This window comes from Pseudophryne corroboree, chromosome 3 (genome assembly GCF_028390025.1).
Source record: "Pseudophryne corroboree isolate aPseCor3 chromosome 3, aPseCor3.hap2, whole genome shotgun sequence".
NCBI classification, from domain to species: Eukaryota; Metazoa; Chordata; class Amphibia; order Anura; family Myobatrachidae; genus Pseudophryne; species Pseudophryne corroboree.
In genome coordinates, this window is record NC_086446.1 from 246,997,872 (window position 1) to 247,014,210 (window position 16,339).

Sequence of the window (16,339 nt, forward strand, 5' to 3'; positions counted from 1 at the left end):
TGGAGCTAATGGTGTCCAGTAGCCGAAAAGCAGAGCCCTTGAACTAAGAAGAAGTAGGTCCTGCTTCTCCCCCCTCACTCCCACGATGCAGGGAGCCTTTAGCCAGCAGGTCTACCTGAAAATAAAAAACCTAACATAAAGTCTTTTAGAGAAACTCAGGAGAGCTCCCCTAGTGAGTGTCCAGTCAGTCCTGGGCACAAAGTCTAACTGAGGTCTGGAGGAGGGGCATAGAGGGAGGAGCCAGTTCACACCCAGTTTAAGTCTTTATAGTGTGCCCAAGCTCCTGCGGATCCGTCTATACCACATTGTCCTTTTGGAGTCCCCAGCAGCCTCTAGGACATAAGAGAAATTTTATTTTACTTTAGGTTATATTAAACCTCCTTCCCTTGTGAGATTTTAATCATCATACAAATGTAAAGACCATGAGGGAGGGACAACTATGAACAAGGCCGAGACTCGCATCAGCTGATTTCCACATTCACAGGGCATAGCTCAGTAAAATTATAGCTTTGGCTGGAGTTAGTTGACCAAAATAAAATAATTTATTTCATTTTTCTTTTATTACTTATTTGAGGGGAGCTGACATTACTCTATCCCAATTCCAGTTTATGGTTACTCTTGACAATCTGAGACACGGAGCATTAACCTGCATTCACAAGCCACATCTATTAATGTATGTGCATTACAAACTTAGGAGAAGTTAATCTAAACTAGAAACATTCAGTGGTTTTAGCTTCAGAAAGTGGTTGCTTTCCCAGATGTGTATTTTATATATATATATATATATATATATATATATATATATATATATAAAAATTAGATCTTATCCCCCCGATACCTATTTGAGAACAGACATTAAGTTATTCTGTATCTGCTTTGTTGTGTAGTTCTACAGCCCAGTCATAGGGAAGAAACATTCTTCTTTCACTCTTACAGGAGATGCCATTGGGTTAGCAACATAATCATACAGATATCGACAAAGTGTCAGCATTTGCAGGGATCACATAGATGTACAAGGTGTGTAAACCCGACTGACCACTGGGCCTGAGCTTGGGACAGTTGGGAACTCTGGGGCTTACTGGTTCTACAAATCCTTAACTCTGTGAGAGAGATTTGTCTCTTTAGTGCCACCTACTGGGCAAAGTGAAATATTCGGTGCCTTTCTACCTGACTTAAGCTTTTTTAGTGGCTGTCTCATGCACTTCTGAAGGACTGCAATAAAAACGAGAGCCATTTCTACAGAATGTATTTTATTTCCTTATGGATCCCTTTTAATTTTTGAGGTGGGTGTAATAATTTAACTCCACAGAATAAATAAAGAAGTTCATGAAATACATTAGAATTATGTACATCTCATTACAAAATAATCAGAAACACAGTATGTAGCAAACACCAGGACACCTGAATTAAAATTTACTCCACAGCGATATTGCACAAAATGTAAAAGAAAAACAGAAATAATATAGTAGTCCATTCTATTAACCCAGCAAAATGGTAATTATTGAAGGGTCAGTAGTAGCTCTTCTTACCTTAGGAGGGACACAAGGCATGGGGTACTATTACACTATATAGCAGGGACATAAACTCAGGCCTTAATAAGTAACATGGTTTACTACGAGTTACTGCATACTGATGTCCTTGCATCATGGGACTTATTAACCACATAATATCTTTTGAGGGCGAGGGTTCTGCATCTTAGTCTTTTCCTGAATCTAGAGTAATCTGTGCATTGCTTGATATTTCCAGCATATGGTCACATGCAGTAACAGAACATGGAGGACATGCAAAGACTTAAGTCACATGATTGTAAAATTACATTATTAACACTCTGTGAGCTATTGGCAAAGTATACATTTTGGCACTCTGTAATATAATATTTATTGGAGGAAGGGGGATGTTTCACGTGCAGCATTTGTATTTAGATTGGATGAAGCGTTGGCCCATTCTCTCCTGTATATATAGCTTTTCGTTATCTCTGCATCATTCATATATGTACCAGCATCTATGTCACAGCAATAGTGCAGCGATCAACACCAAGCGCTGAATGTGGAGGTCTAAAAACTTAAGATCAGGCATATCCTTGCTTAAAGGTCAATAACTACTGTAGTTTTCAGTGTAAATCCGGAAGTATAAGCAAAAAGTAAACCGTAAATGGTGAAGAATAGTGCAATGGGAGTGTACAAGCTGTATATACTACTACTGACCTGGAGGCGGCACCAGCACAAGGACATGCCATATAGTGATCATTATTGGCGAGATAAAGAGGAAGGATCTGGTACTCCGAGTTATGAGCTTCTCTAATAAGGTTACAGTACAGTACTGTTTTTAGTAAGAGCGGACACACACTTTTTGAACATTCAAGGGCACAAGAGCAATTACTTGATCATCTTTCTCACAAAGAACAGATTAACGGATAGTCACAGGCGTACAGTACTTGCAAGTGCCGGTTTCCTCAGTCCAAATACAATGGTCCCTTATGTATCTCACGGGGCTGCGTTATAACTGAGTTTACATACACTTACAGATTCCAGTCACAAGTATACAAGTATATCCAGAAGTGATGATCTTCAAGCTCTTTATTTTTTTTTGCAGTACAGCAAAGAGCCAGTTATATTCATTAGTATTTGTTCCCTTTGAGGAATGACCATAAACCACTGATCATCTTCCAAATGCTAAAGTTCCGAAGTGTACTTCCTTTTTTTTATCCACTTGTTAAAAAAGCAGCATCAAGCGTTCATTAAGTGGTTACAACACTTACAATGGGATTCTAGGATGTTAATTTGGAGTAGTTGGGGGGAGAGAATTTTCGTCTCAGATATTTCAGGACATAGAGGGGGAGACAGCTGACCAGTGTAATCACAGTCACTTTCCACAAGAAGGATAGAGTGGTAATGAAGTAAACATCTGCAACATAAACAGAACATGGATTAAATTCATTGGTTATTTAGAAGTGATGTATACAAAAAGGGAGAGAGTTGTTTCTGTTCTTCAGTTACTATACACCAGTGGTTCCTCAAGGCACCCTTAATATGAAAACATACTATAAGATTATCTGTCCAATCTTTCTGGTTGGAACGAAAATCTGGTAATGTATGGGAGCAAATGACAATTCACCATTTGCTCCCAAACACTGGAAAACATACAAAAATGTACATTCAGACAAATGAGTTAAATCCATTTGATTTAACATATTAATCCAAACGACCATTTATTGCCCATGTTCCGGCTTTTGGGAGCAAATGGTTGATTGTTGTTTGCACCCATATACTTCCACAAACATTGGACAGATAATCTTAGAGTGTGTATCCATCTTAAAAATGCAGGTTTTAAAGCTATCCATGGCTCAGCATAAATGGTTAACTCAAACTGACTGAGGTACGGATTATGGGGTATATTCAATTAAAGTCGAAAACTGCAGTATGTCGAAAAGATGGCAGTTCTCAACTTTTTTTACATCGGAAGGGGTTCCGACCTATTCAATACAACCCCAAATTTTACGACAAGTCGAGGAATTCGACTTGTCAAAAAGCACGTGGATCGGCGGAATACAGTAGCTGCCGATCCACGTGCTTGTGTCGAAAATGGTTTTGACAAATGAATGTCGGAATGGATCAGACTTCAGTTGAATATACCCCTATGTCACCTGTGGCCAAGCATGGATATACTTAAAACTTGGATCGTTAGGGTGCATTGAAGATAGAGCGTCAGATGTAGTAAGCCTGGAGAAGTGATAAAGAAGTGATAAGTGGAAGAAGCCAATCAGCTCCTGTCATTTTTCAAACCCATAATGATTGACTGATGCGTTATCACCTTCCACTTATAACTTCTTTATCACTTCTCCAGGCTCACTACATCTGTCTGAGAGTTTGGGAACCTTTGCTATATACTCTTAAGGCTGGGTACACACCTGGCCGATGACCTAACAATTGGACCAATCATCTGCCCGATGTGTCGTGCCTGATGTCACAACTAGGTGGGCACATAAATGTGTCAACACGGCAGCACAATGGAAACAGCTGTCAAGGTATGACATGCACCTGTTTCAATGTATGCAATTTATGAAAGGGCAAATGTATGAATGCTTGGAGAGCGCTAAAGTGGAGAGAGATAATGTACCAGCCAATCCGCTCTTAACTGGCATGTTAAAGGCTGTGTTTGAAAAATGACAGGAGCTGATTGGTTGGTGCTTTCTCTCTCTCCAAGGCTTAGTACATCTACACCACAGACAGAAAACTCTGGCAGTGTTTCACAGAAGCCTCTGCAAAATAATTTTTTGCGTAACAAATACCATTAGATATTTAAATATACCTTAATACAAGTAAAAAAATACCAATGTCCCTGTTCTCCAGGAGTCCGTAAAACCCTGGACGTGAGGGGTGTACAAAGTGGGCTAATTGTACTTCTCCTCTAAGCACTGATGCGTCATGGTGGACTTGGAGGATTAAGCTGTGAATTCTGCAGCATAGATCCCAGAAATGAGCTCTCATCTATGACCCCCAAAAACCCACAAGTGATTGACACCCCAAATGCTGCGTGCAAGTCAGGCAAATATTAACTGGCTATGATCTTGTCGTCTGTGATCAACTGGACTTGGAAGGTCGCAGTAGTAGAGAGAAAGTGATGTATGAGTAAACGTGAGATGGTTGGGTGGGGGCGGTGGGTTCATGACAGTGAATAATAAGGCAGGTTGGCTGTAATGACGCAACAACGACTAAGTGATTGTGCATGAAGGAATACATGATTATAGTGATAAAGGGAAGATGATGAAGGTGTTGACAGGGGGTTCATGAGAAGAGGCGGAGCAATGGGTTTGAGAAGAGCACTGATGATACTAAAGGGGTGTACTCACGGAGCGATAGTCTAAGCAATCTGACTAGATTGCTTAGAATTTAAGCATTATCGCTCCGTGTGTACCCCCTATCGCTGCTGATAGATTGGCCTGCATGCAGGCCAATCTAGCGGGTCGCTCACTTCACCCGCTGGGTGAAGTGAGCGGCCCCCCGTCTCCCCCTGCACGCTCAGCACACATCACGCTGTGCTGAGTGGCGGGAGAGACGTGTGCTGAGCGGTTCGCTCAGCACACATCTCTCTCACATCAGCCAGTGAGTACTGGCCTTAAGACAGGGTGATTGGGGGCACACAGGGATGAGACTGGATTGAGTGAAATCAATTTGAAGAGGTGCTACTGTTCATCTCCACGTTGCTTAAATGTGCACAGTTAAGGAAGCCTCTATATCACAAGCTTTCCCCTGCACCTCTATGGGGTACAAGGAAGAAAAAAGATTTTAAACCTACCGGTAAATCTTTTTCTCGTAATCCGTAGATGCTGGGGACTCCGTAAGGACCATGGGGAATAGACGGGCTCCACAGGAGACATGGGTACTAAAAAGAACTTTAGGTATGGGTGTGCACTGGCTCCTCCCTCTATGCCCCTCCTCCAGGCCTCAGTTAGAGAAACTGTGCCCAGAGGAGACGGACAGTACGAGGAAAGGATTTTGTAAATCCAAGGGCAAGATTCATACCAGCCACACCATTCACACCGTAAAACATGGGAGATACGAACCAGTCAACAGTATGAAACAAAACCAGTATCAGTCCAAAACTGATCCAACTGAAAAATATAACCCTTATGTAAGCAACAACTATATACAAGTCTTGCAGGATGTTGTCCGCACTGGGACGGGCGCCCAGCATCTTCTACGGACTACGAGAAAAAGATTTACCGGTAGGTTTAAAATCTTATTTTCTCTTACGTCCTAGAGGATGCTGAGGACTCCGTAAGGACCATGGGGATTATACCAAAGCTCCCAAACGGGCGGGAGTGTGCGGATGACTCTGCAGCACCGAATGAGCAAACATTAGGTCCCTCATAAGTCAGGGTATCAAACTTGTAGAATTTTGCAAAAGTGTTTGAACCCGACCAAGTTGCTGCTCGGCAAAGTTGTTAAGCCGAGACGCCCCGTGCAGCCGCCGACGAAGAGCCCACCTTCCTAGTGGAATGGGCCTTAACCGAATTCGGTAACGGCAATCCAGCCGTAGAATGAGCCTGCTGAATCGTGTTACAGATCTAGCGAGCAATAGTCTGCTTAGACGCAGGAGCGCCAACCTTGTTGGCTGCATACAGGATAAACAGAGCCTCTGTTTTCCTAACCCGAGCCGTTCTGGCCACATAAATTTTCAATGCCCTGACCACATCCAGGGACTCGGAATCATCCATGTCCCTTGTAGCCACAGGCACCACAATAGGTTGGTTCATATGAAAAGAAGAAACCACCTTAGGCAAAAATTGAGGACGAGTCCGCAACTTGGCTCTATCCACATGGAAAATCAGATAAGGGCTTTTGTGAGACAAAGCCGCGAACTCCGACACTCGCCGTGCCGAAGCCAAGGCCAATAACATGACCACTTTCCAAGTGAGATACTTCAACTCAACTGTTTGACGCGGTTCAAACCAGTGAGACTTAAAATACCGTAACACCACGTTAAGGTCCCATGGTGCCACCGGAGGCACAAAAGGAGGCTGGATATGCAGCACCCCCTTCACGAAAGGCTGGACTTCCGGAAGAGAAGCCAATTCTTTTTGAAAGAAAATGGATAGGGCCGAAATCTGGACCTTAATGGTGCCTAACTTTAGGCCCAAATGCACTCCAGTTTGCAGGAAGTGGAGAAAACGGCCCAGATGGAATTCTTCCGGAGGAGCAGTATTGGCTTCACACCAAGACACATACTTCCTCCAGATACGGTGATAATGTTTCGATGTCACCTCCTTCCTAGCCTTAATCAGAGTAGGAATGACCTCCTCCGGAATGCCCTTCTCCGCTAGGATCCTGCGTTCAACCGCCATGCCGTCAAACACAGTCGCGGTAAGTCCTGGAACAAACAGGGCCCTTGTTGTAACAGGTCTTCCCTGAGAGGAAGAGGCCACGGATCTTCTGTGAGCATTTCCTGCAGATACGGATACCAGGCCCTTCGAGGCCAATCTGGAACAATGAGAATTGCCTGAACCCCTCTTCGTCTTATGATTCTCAGTATTTTTGAGATGAGAGGAAGAGGAGGGAACACATAGACCGACTGAAACACCCACGGTGTCACCAGTGCATCCACTGCGACCGCCTGAGGGTCCCTTGACCTGGCGCAATATCTTGGAAGTTTCTTGTTGAGACGTGAAGCCATCATGTCTATTTGAGGTAGTCCCCACTGACTTGCAATCTCTGCGAAGACTTCCTGATGAAGTCCCCACTCTCCTGGATGCAGATCGTGTCTGCTGAGGAAGTCTGCTTCCCAGTTGTCCACTCCCGGAATGAAGACTGCTGTCAGAGCGCTTACATGACTCTCCGCCCATCGAAGAATCTTTGAGGCTTCTGCCATTGCTCCCCTGCTCCTTGTGCTGCCTTGGCGGTTTACATGAGCCACTGCTGTGATGTTGTCTGACTGAATCAGAACCGGTAGACCTTGAAGTAAGGTCTGCGCCTGAGGAAGGCCGTTGTATATGGCCCTTAATTACAGAATGTTGATGTGTAGACAAGCCTCCTGGCTTGACCACAGACCTTGGAAGTTTCTTCCCTGTGTGACTGCTCCCCATCCTCGGAGGCTCGCGTCCGTGGTCACCAGAACCCAGTCCTGAATGCCGAACCTGCGACCCTCTAGAAGGTGAGTACTCTGCAGCCACCACAGGAGAGACACCCTGGCCCTGGGGGACAGGCGGATCATCTGATGAATCTGTAGATGTGACCCGGACCACTTGTCCAGAAGGTCCCACTGAAAAGTCCTGGCATGGAACCTGCCGAATGGAATGGCCTCGTAAGACGCCACCATTTTTCCCAGCATTCGAGTGCAGTGATGTACCGACACCCTGTCTGGCTTCAACAGGTCCTTGACCAAGCTCTGAAGTTCCTGGGCCTTTTCTTTTGGAAGAAAAACCCTCTTTTGTTCAGTGTCCAGAATCATGCCTAAGAAAGGCAATCGGGTCGTTGGAACTAACTGTGACTTTGGTAGTTTAGGATCCAACCGTGTTGTTGCAACACCCTCAGGGAGAGTGATACGCTGTCCATCAATCGTTCTCTCGATCTCGCTTTTATCAGGAGATCGTCCAAGTATGGGATAATTGTGACACCCTGCTTGCGCAGGAGCACCATCGTCTCTGCCATTAATTTTGGTAAAAAACCTCGGGGCCGTGGAAAGCCCGAACGGCAACGTCTGAAATTGGTAATGACAATCCTGCACCACAAATCTCAGGAACGCCTGATGAGGTTGATAAATGGGGACATGAAGGTATGTATCCTTTATGTCCAGGAACACCATATAATCTCCCCCTTCCAGACTTGCGATGACCGCTTTGAGCGATTCCATCTTGAACTTGAACCTCTTCAAGTATAGGTTTAAGGATTTTAAATTCAGAATGGGTCTGACCGAACCATCCGGTTTCGGGACCACAAACAGGGTTTAGTAATAGCCCATCCCCTACTGAAGCGGGGGAACTTTGACCACCACTTGTTGAAGGCACAACTTTTGAATTGCTGCCAGAACTACCTCTCTCTCTTGGGAAGAAGTCGGCAGTGCCGATTTGAAAAACCAGCGAGGAGGCACCTCTTCGAATTCCAGCTTGTACCCCTGGGAAACAATGTCTATTGCCCAGGGATCCACCTGAGAGTGAACCCAGACTTGGCTGAAAAGACGAAGACGTGCACCCACAAGAGCGGACTCCTCCCGCGGAGCCCCAGCGTCATGCGGTGGATTTAGTAGAAGCCGGGGAGGACCTTTGTTCCTGGGAACTGGCTGTAGTTGGCAGCTTTTTCCCCTTGCCCTTACCTCTGGCAAGAAAGGAAGATCCCCGAGCTCTCTTGGATTTATGCGACCGAAAGGACTGCATCTGATAATGTGGCGCTTTCTTAGGCTGTGAGGAAACATATGGTAAAAAAGTTGATTTACCTGCAGTAGCCGTGTAAACCAGGTCTGCGAGACCTTCCCCAAACAATTCCTCACCCTTGTAAGGTAAAACCTCCATATGCCGTTTTGAATCGGCATCACCCGTCCACGGTCGGGTCCACAGTGCTCGCTTGGCAGAAATCGCCATAGCATTCGCTCTGGACCCCAGTATGCCTACATCCCTCTGAGCCTCTCTCATATAAAGGACCACATCCTTAATATGGCCCAGGGTCAATAAAATAGTTTCCTTATCCATTGTATCCATATCAGTAGATAAGGTATCGGTCCACGCTATAACAGCGCTGCAAACCCAGGCCGACGCTATTGCCGGTCTGAGTAAGGTACCGGTATGGGTGTAAATTGACTTCAAGGTAGTTTCCTGCTTGTGATCCGCAGGATCCCTGAGGGCAGCAGTATCCTGAGACGGCAGCGCCACCTTTTTGGAAAGGCGCGTCAACGCCTTGTCCACCCTTGGGGAGGATTCCCACCGTATCCTGTCTTTGATCGGGAAAGGATACGCCATAAGAATCCTTTTGGGAATCTGCAGTTTCTTGTCTGGAGTTTCCCAAGCACTTTCAAATAACTCATTTAATTCAAAAGAAGGTGGAAAAGTAACCTCAGGTTTCTTTTCTTTAAACATGTGGATTTTTGGATTAGGCACCACGGGGTCATCTATAATATGCAGCACATCCTTTATAGCAATAATCATATAATGAATACTCTTTGCCAATCTTGGCTGCAATTTCGCATCATCATAATCGATACTGGATTCAGAATCTGTGTCGATATCAGTGTCAACTACCGGAGAAAGTGGGCGTTTTTGAGACCCCGAAGGCCCCTGTGACATAGGGAAAGGCAGGGTATGACCCTCTGTACTGTCCCTGGACTCTGCTTTGTCCAAACGTTTGTGCAATAAATTCACATTTGCATTTAAAATATTCCACATTTCCATCCAGTCATGTGTCAGCGTTGCCGACGGAGACACCACACTCATGAGCTCCACCTCATCCCTAGGAGAGCCTTCAGCTACAGACATGCCGACACGCACGTACTGACACACCACACACTCAGGGAAGACTCTATCTGGAGACCGTTTCCCCACAAGGCCCTTTGGAGAAACAGAGAGAGAGTATGCCAGCACACACCCAGCGCCAATAACCCTGGACAAAAAAATTACCCAGATACAGCGCTATTTGTATATTCACTGCGCCAAATTATGTGCCCCCCCTTCCTTCTTTAAAACCCTCTGTCACCGGTGAACAGCAGGGGAGAGTCCGGGGAGCCAGCTTCTCAGCGTGTGCTTGTGGAGAAAATGGCGCTGGTGAGTGCTGAGGGAGAAGCCCCGCCTCTCAGTGGCGGGCTTCGGTCCCGCTCTTTGAACAAACTGGCGGGGATACCAAAACACACAAATAAGTGTATATTTACTTACAGCCAGTCCTAGAGGAATACATTGCTGCCCAGGGCGCCCCCCCCCGCGCCCTGCACCCAACAGTGCGCGCTGTGTGTGTTCTGTGTGGGAGCAATGGCGCGCAGCGTTACCGCTGCGCGTTACCTCAGTGAAGATCTGAAGTCTTCTGCCGCCTCTGAAGTCTTCTGCCTTCCTATACTCACCCGGCTTCTATCTTCCGGCTCTGCGAGGAGGACAGCGGCGCGGCTCCGGGACGAACCGCTAGGGGAGACCTGCGTTCTGACTTCCTCTGGAGCTAATGGTGTCCAATAGCCTAAGAAGCAGAGCCTAGCATTTAAGTAGGTCTGCTTCTCTCTCCTCAGTCCCACGATGCAGGGAGTCTGTTGCCAGCAGGTCTCCCTGAAAATAAAAAACCTAACAAAATACTTTCTTTTCAGGAAGCTCAGGAGAGCTCCCTGTAGTGCACCCAGTCTCCTCTGGGCACAGTATTAAAACTGAGGTCTGGAGGAGGGGCATAGAGGGAGGAGCCAGTGCACACCCATCATAAAGTTCTTTTTAGTGCCCATATCTCCTGTGGAGCCGTCTATTCCCCATGGTCCTTACGGAGTCCCCAGCATCCTCTAGGACGTAAGAGAAACTTACAATCTAGATGGATGGGATTTTCTGTCCCGCAACAAATAATCACGTCCATATCACTGGATTGTATTTCCCCCTCTATGTCTAAGAGGGTTGAGCTGTGTGAAAAGACTATCTGGTTAATATGAACGTACTGATATTTATTTGCAGATACCATCTCTAAATGTCCGGCTGTCTCTCTAGATTCTAACAGGCCATCATGCCCAAGTGATTACACAGTAGTAACAGCTAAGATCAGTGGGGGCAACATGTTGGCCATCTCTCAAGGGAGAGCTATTGGGTGGTGTAGACTAAGCATTAAGAAGAAGAACGCTTGCAGACCGTGGGTAAGATTGTTCTCTGATCATGCTGACAGATTGCAATGCCGTGTTGCCAAACTGATCAGTGATCAAACTGAATCAACCGCAATAGTTGTTATAATTGTTCTGGTACTTCTCAATATTGTCCCAGCTATCATATAGGATGCATGTATCAGGCATATAGTGTCAGACTGCCCGAAGAGAAAATGGCAGTTGACCCCATTGCCTGAGGGACTATTTAACGTGACTATAGCGCATGTTATGTACGCCATACCGCTTCTCCCACATGTATGAATCTGTCGGTGTGTGGTGCACATGACAGGGGCACATACAATGGGCAGGATGTAATGGTGCGCAATTTTTTGCACACATTCCAACTCGCACTTTCAGAAGGTGCGAGTTGGTGGCGCAACTCGCAAATGTAATGCAGTGCGAGTTTTTAGTAAAAAAAACTCAACCTGCATGCGAGGTCTGCTGAAAAAACAGACCTGAAACCTACTGGTTAAATTCGCACCTTGTAATGAGAGTTGCATTACAAGGTGCAAATTTAGACAGAAGCATGCACAGATCCGTGAGATCCATGCAGTTAAAAAAAAATTTTTTTTAAATATATGTGCAGGTTCCCCCCAAAAGCATAACCAGCCCTGGTCTCTTGAGCCGGTCCTGCTTCCAAAAACACGGGGGAAAAACATTTGAGTAGGGTTCCCTGTACTTAAACAACCAGTACAGGGCTCTTGGACCGGTCCTGGGGGAGTAGGACCCTTACAATAAAGGGGTTCCACCCTCCAGGCACCCAAGGGCCAGGGATGAAGCCCGAGGCTGTCCCTGACATCCGTGGATTGTGGATGGCGTTCCCACCATAGGCGATAATGTTTTTTTTTTCTCCACATGATTGGCAGGCCAGCAGCGCACAGCCAATCAGGAGAGTGCTATGACATGGTGCTCCCTAATTGGCTGACGGGTCCCGGCATTCGGGGAAAGGGGATCCATGTATAAACATGGATCCCCTTTAGTAGCGTGGTACGTGTTTTTTCGGTTTGTTATTTTTATTACCCCTGGATGCCTTCTTGGAAAGAAGTGGACCGATCTACACCGGATTTTTGGGGAGTATAATTTGTATTTCTCTGACGTCCTAAGTGGATGCTGGGGACTCCGTCAGGACCATGGGGAATAGCGGCTCCGCAGGAGACAGGGCACAAAAGTAAAAGCTTTAGGATCAGGTGGTGTGCACTGGCTCCTCCCCCTATGACCCTCCTCCAAGCCTCAGTTAGATTTTTGTGCCCGGCCGAGAAGGGTGCAATCTAGGTGGCTCTCCTAAAGAGCTGCTTAGAGTAAAAGTTTTGTTAGGTTTTTTATTTTCAGTGAGTCCTGCTGGCAACAGGCTCACTGCTACGAGGGACTTAGGGGAGAGAAGTGAACTCACCTGCGTGCAGGATGGATTGGCTTCTTAGGCTACTGGACACCATTAGCTCCAGAGGGAGTCGGAACACAGGTCTCACCCTGGGGTTCGTCCCGGAGCCGCGCCGCCGACCCCCCTTGCAGATGCCGAAAGGTGAAGGTCCAGAAACGGCGGCAGAAGACTCTTCAGTCTTCATAAGGTAGCGCACAGCACTGCAGCTGTGCGCCATTGTTGTCAGCACACTTCATAGCAGCGGTCACTGAGGGTGCAGGGCGCTGGGGGGGGGGGGCGCCCTGGGAAGCAATGATAGTACCTTATTCTGGCTAAAAATACATCACATATAGCCCCTGGGGGCTATATGGATGTATTTAACCCCTGCCAGGTCTCAGAAAAACGGGAGAAGAAGCCCGCCGAAAAGGGGGCGGGGCCTATTCTCCTCAGCACACAGCGCCATTTTCCCTCACAGAAATGCTGGTGGGAAGGCTCCCAGGCTCTCCCCTGCACTGCACTACAGAAACAGGGTTAAAACAGAGAGGGGGGGCACTTATTTGGCGATATGTATATATATATTAAAATGCCATAAGGGAGAAACACTTATATAAAGGTTGTCCCTGTATAATTATAGCGTTTTTGGTGTGTGCTGGCAAACTCTCCCTCTGTCTCCCCAAAGGGCTAGTGGGGTCCTGTCCTCTATCAGAGCATTCCCTGTGTGTGTGCTGTGTGTCGGTACGTGTGTCGATATGTATGAGGACGATGTTGGTGAGGAGGCGGAGCAATTGCCTGAAATGGTGATGTCACTCTCTAGGGAGTCGACACCGGAATGGATGGCTTATTTAAGGAATTACGTGATAATGTCAACACGCTGCAAGGTCGGTTGACGACATGAGACGGCCGGCAAACAAATTAGTACCTGTACAGGCGTCTCAAACACCGTCAGGGGCTGTAAAACGCTCATTTACCTCAGTCGGTCGACACAGACACGGACACTGACTCCAGTGTCGACGGTGAAGAAACAAACGTATTTTCCTTTAGGGCCACACGTTACATGTTAAGGGCAATGAAGGAGGTGTTACATATTTCTGATACTACAAATACCACAAGAAGGGTATTATGTGGGGTGTGAAAAAACTACCTGTAGTTTTTCCTGAATCAGATAAATTAAATGAAGTGTGTGATGATGCGTGGGTTTCCCCCGATAGAAAATTATTGGCGGTATACCCTTTCCCGCCAGAAGTTAGGGCGCGTTGGGAAACACCCTTTAGGGTGGATAAGGCGCTCACACGCTTATCAAAACAAGTGGCGGTACCGTCTCCAGATAGGGCCGCCCTCAAGGAGCCAGCTGAGAGGCTGGAAAATATCCTAAAAAGGTATATACACACATACTGGTGTTATACTGCGACCAGCGATCGCCTCAGCCTGGATGTGCAGCGCTGGGGTGGCTTGGTCGGATTCCCTGACTGAAAATATTGATACCCTTGACAGGGACAGTATTTTATTGACTATAGAGCATTAAAGGATGCATTTCTATATATGCGAGATGCACAGAGGGATATTTGCACTCTGGCATCAAGAGTAAGTGCGATGTCCATATCTGCCAGAAGATGTTTATGGACACGACAGTGGTCAGGTGATGCAGATTCCAAACGGCACATGGAAGTATTGCCGTATAAAGGGGAGGAGTTATTTGGGGTCGGTCCATCGGACCTGGTGGCCTCGGCAACAGCTGGAAAATCCACCTTTTTTACCCCAAATCACATCTCAGCAGAAAAAGACACCGTCTTTTCAGCCTCAGTCCTTTCGTCCCCATAAGGGCAAGCGGGCCAAAGGCCAGTCATATCTGCCCAGGGATAGAGGAAAGGGAAGAAGACTGCAGCAGGCAGCCCATTCCCAGGAACAGAAGCCCTCCACAGCTTCTGCCAAGTCCTCAGCATGACGCTGGGGCCGTACAAGCGGACTCAAGTGCGGTGGGGGGTCGTCTCAAGAGTTTCAGCGCGTAGTGGGCTCACTCGCAAGTGGACCCCTGGATCCTACAAGTAGTATCCCAGGGGTACAGACTGGAGATTCGAGACGTCTCCCCCTCGCAGGCTCCTGATGTCTGCTTTACCAACGTCTTCCTCCGACAGGGAGGCAGTATTGGAAACAATTCACAAGCTGTATTCCCAGCAGGTGATAATCAAAGTACCCCTCCTACAACAAGGAAAGGGGTATTATTCCACACTATATTGTGGTACTGAAGCCAGACGGCTTGGTGAGACCTATTCTAAATGGGAAATCTTTGAACACTTACATACAAAGGTTCAAATCAAGATGGAGTCACTCAGAGCAGTGATAGCGAACCAGGAATAAGGGGACTATATGGTGTCCCTGGACATCAAGGATGCTTACCTCCATGTCCCAAATTGCCCTTCTCACCAAGGGTACCTCAGGTTCGTGATACAGAATTGTCACTATCAGTTTCAGACGCTGCCGTTTGGTTTGTCCACGGCACCCCGGGTCTTTACCAAAGTAATGGCCGAAATGATGATTCTTCTTCAAAGAAAAGGCGTCTTAATTATCCCTTACTTGGACGATCTCCTGATAAGGGCAAGGTCCATAGAACAGTTGGAAGTCGGAGTAGCACTATCTCAAGTAGTTCTACGACAGCACGGGTGGATTCTAAATATCCAAAATCGCAGCCGTTTCCGACGACACGTCTGCTGTTCCTAGGGATGGTTCTGGACACAGTCCAGAAAAAGGTGTTTCTCCCGGAGGAGAAAGCCAGGGAGTTATCCGAGCTAGTCAGGAACCTCCTAAAACCAGGAAAAGTGTCAGTGCATCATTGCACAAGAGTCCTGGGAAAAATGGTGGCTTATTACGAAGCGATTCCATTCGGCAGATTCCACGCAAGAACTTTTCAGTGGGATCTGCTGGACAAATGGTCCGGATCGCATTTTCAGATGCATCAGCGGATAACCCTATCTCCAAGGACAAGGGTGTCTCTCCTGTGGTGGTTACAGAGTGCTCATCTTCTAGAGGGCCGCAGATTCGGCATTCAGAATTGGATGCTGGTGACCACGGAGGCCAGCCAGAGAGGCTGGGGAGCAGTCACACAGGGAAAAAATTTCCAGGGAGTGTGATCAAGTCTGGAGATTTTTCTCCACATAAATATACTGGAGCTAAGGGCAATTTACAATGCTCTAAGCTTAGCAAGACCTCTGCTTCAAGGTCAGCCGGTATTGATCCAGTGGGACAACATCACGGCAGTCGCCCACGTAAACAGACAGGGCGGCACAAGAAGCAGGAGGGCAATGGCAGAAACTGCAAGGATTTTTCGCTGGGCGGAAAATCATGTGATAGCACTGTCAGCAGTGTTCATTCCGGGAGTGGACAACTGGGAAGCAGACTTCCTCAGCAGGCACAACCTCCACCCGGGAGAGTGGGGACTTCATCGGGAAGTCTTCCACATGATTGTGAACCGTTGGAAAAGACCAAAGGTGGACATGATGGCGTCCCGCCTGAACAAAAAACTGGACAAGTATTGCGCCAGGTCAAAAGACCCTCAGGCAATAGCTGTGGACGTTTCTGGTAACACCGTGGGTGTACCAGTCGGTGTACGTCTTCCCTCCTCTGCTTCTCATACCCAAGGTATTGAGAATTATAAGACGTAGAGGAGTAAACTATACTCGTGGCTCC

General features: G+C 46.9%; 1 protein-coding gene across 2 annotated transcripts in view; it reads right to left on the reverse strand.

Moving 5' to 3' along the window:
* Nucleotides 1-1,233: 1,233 nt before the first annotated feature.
* The window catches only part of ATP9A (ATPase phospholipid transporting 9A (putative)), a 366,971-nt gene continuing 351,865 nt past the window's right edge, over nt 1,234-16,339 (reverse strand). For both annotated transcript variants that reach the window (XM_063958977.1, XM_063958978.1), the window contains one exon: nt 1,234-2,904. In XM_063958977.1, coding sequence (XP_063815047.1) covers nt 2,768-2,904 — 137 coding nt within the window. In that variant the 3' untranslated portion in view covers nt 1,234-2,767. The remainder of the gene's footprint in view (nt 2,905-16,339) is intronic.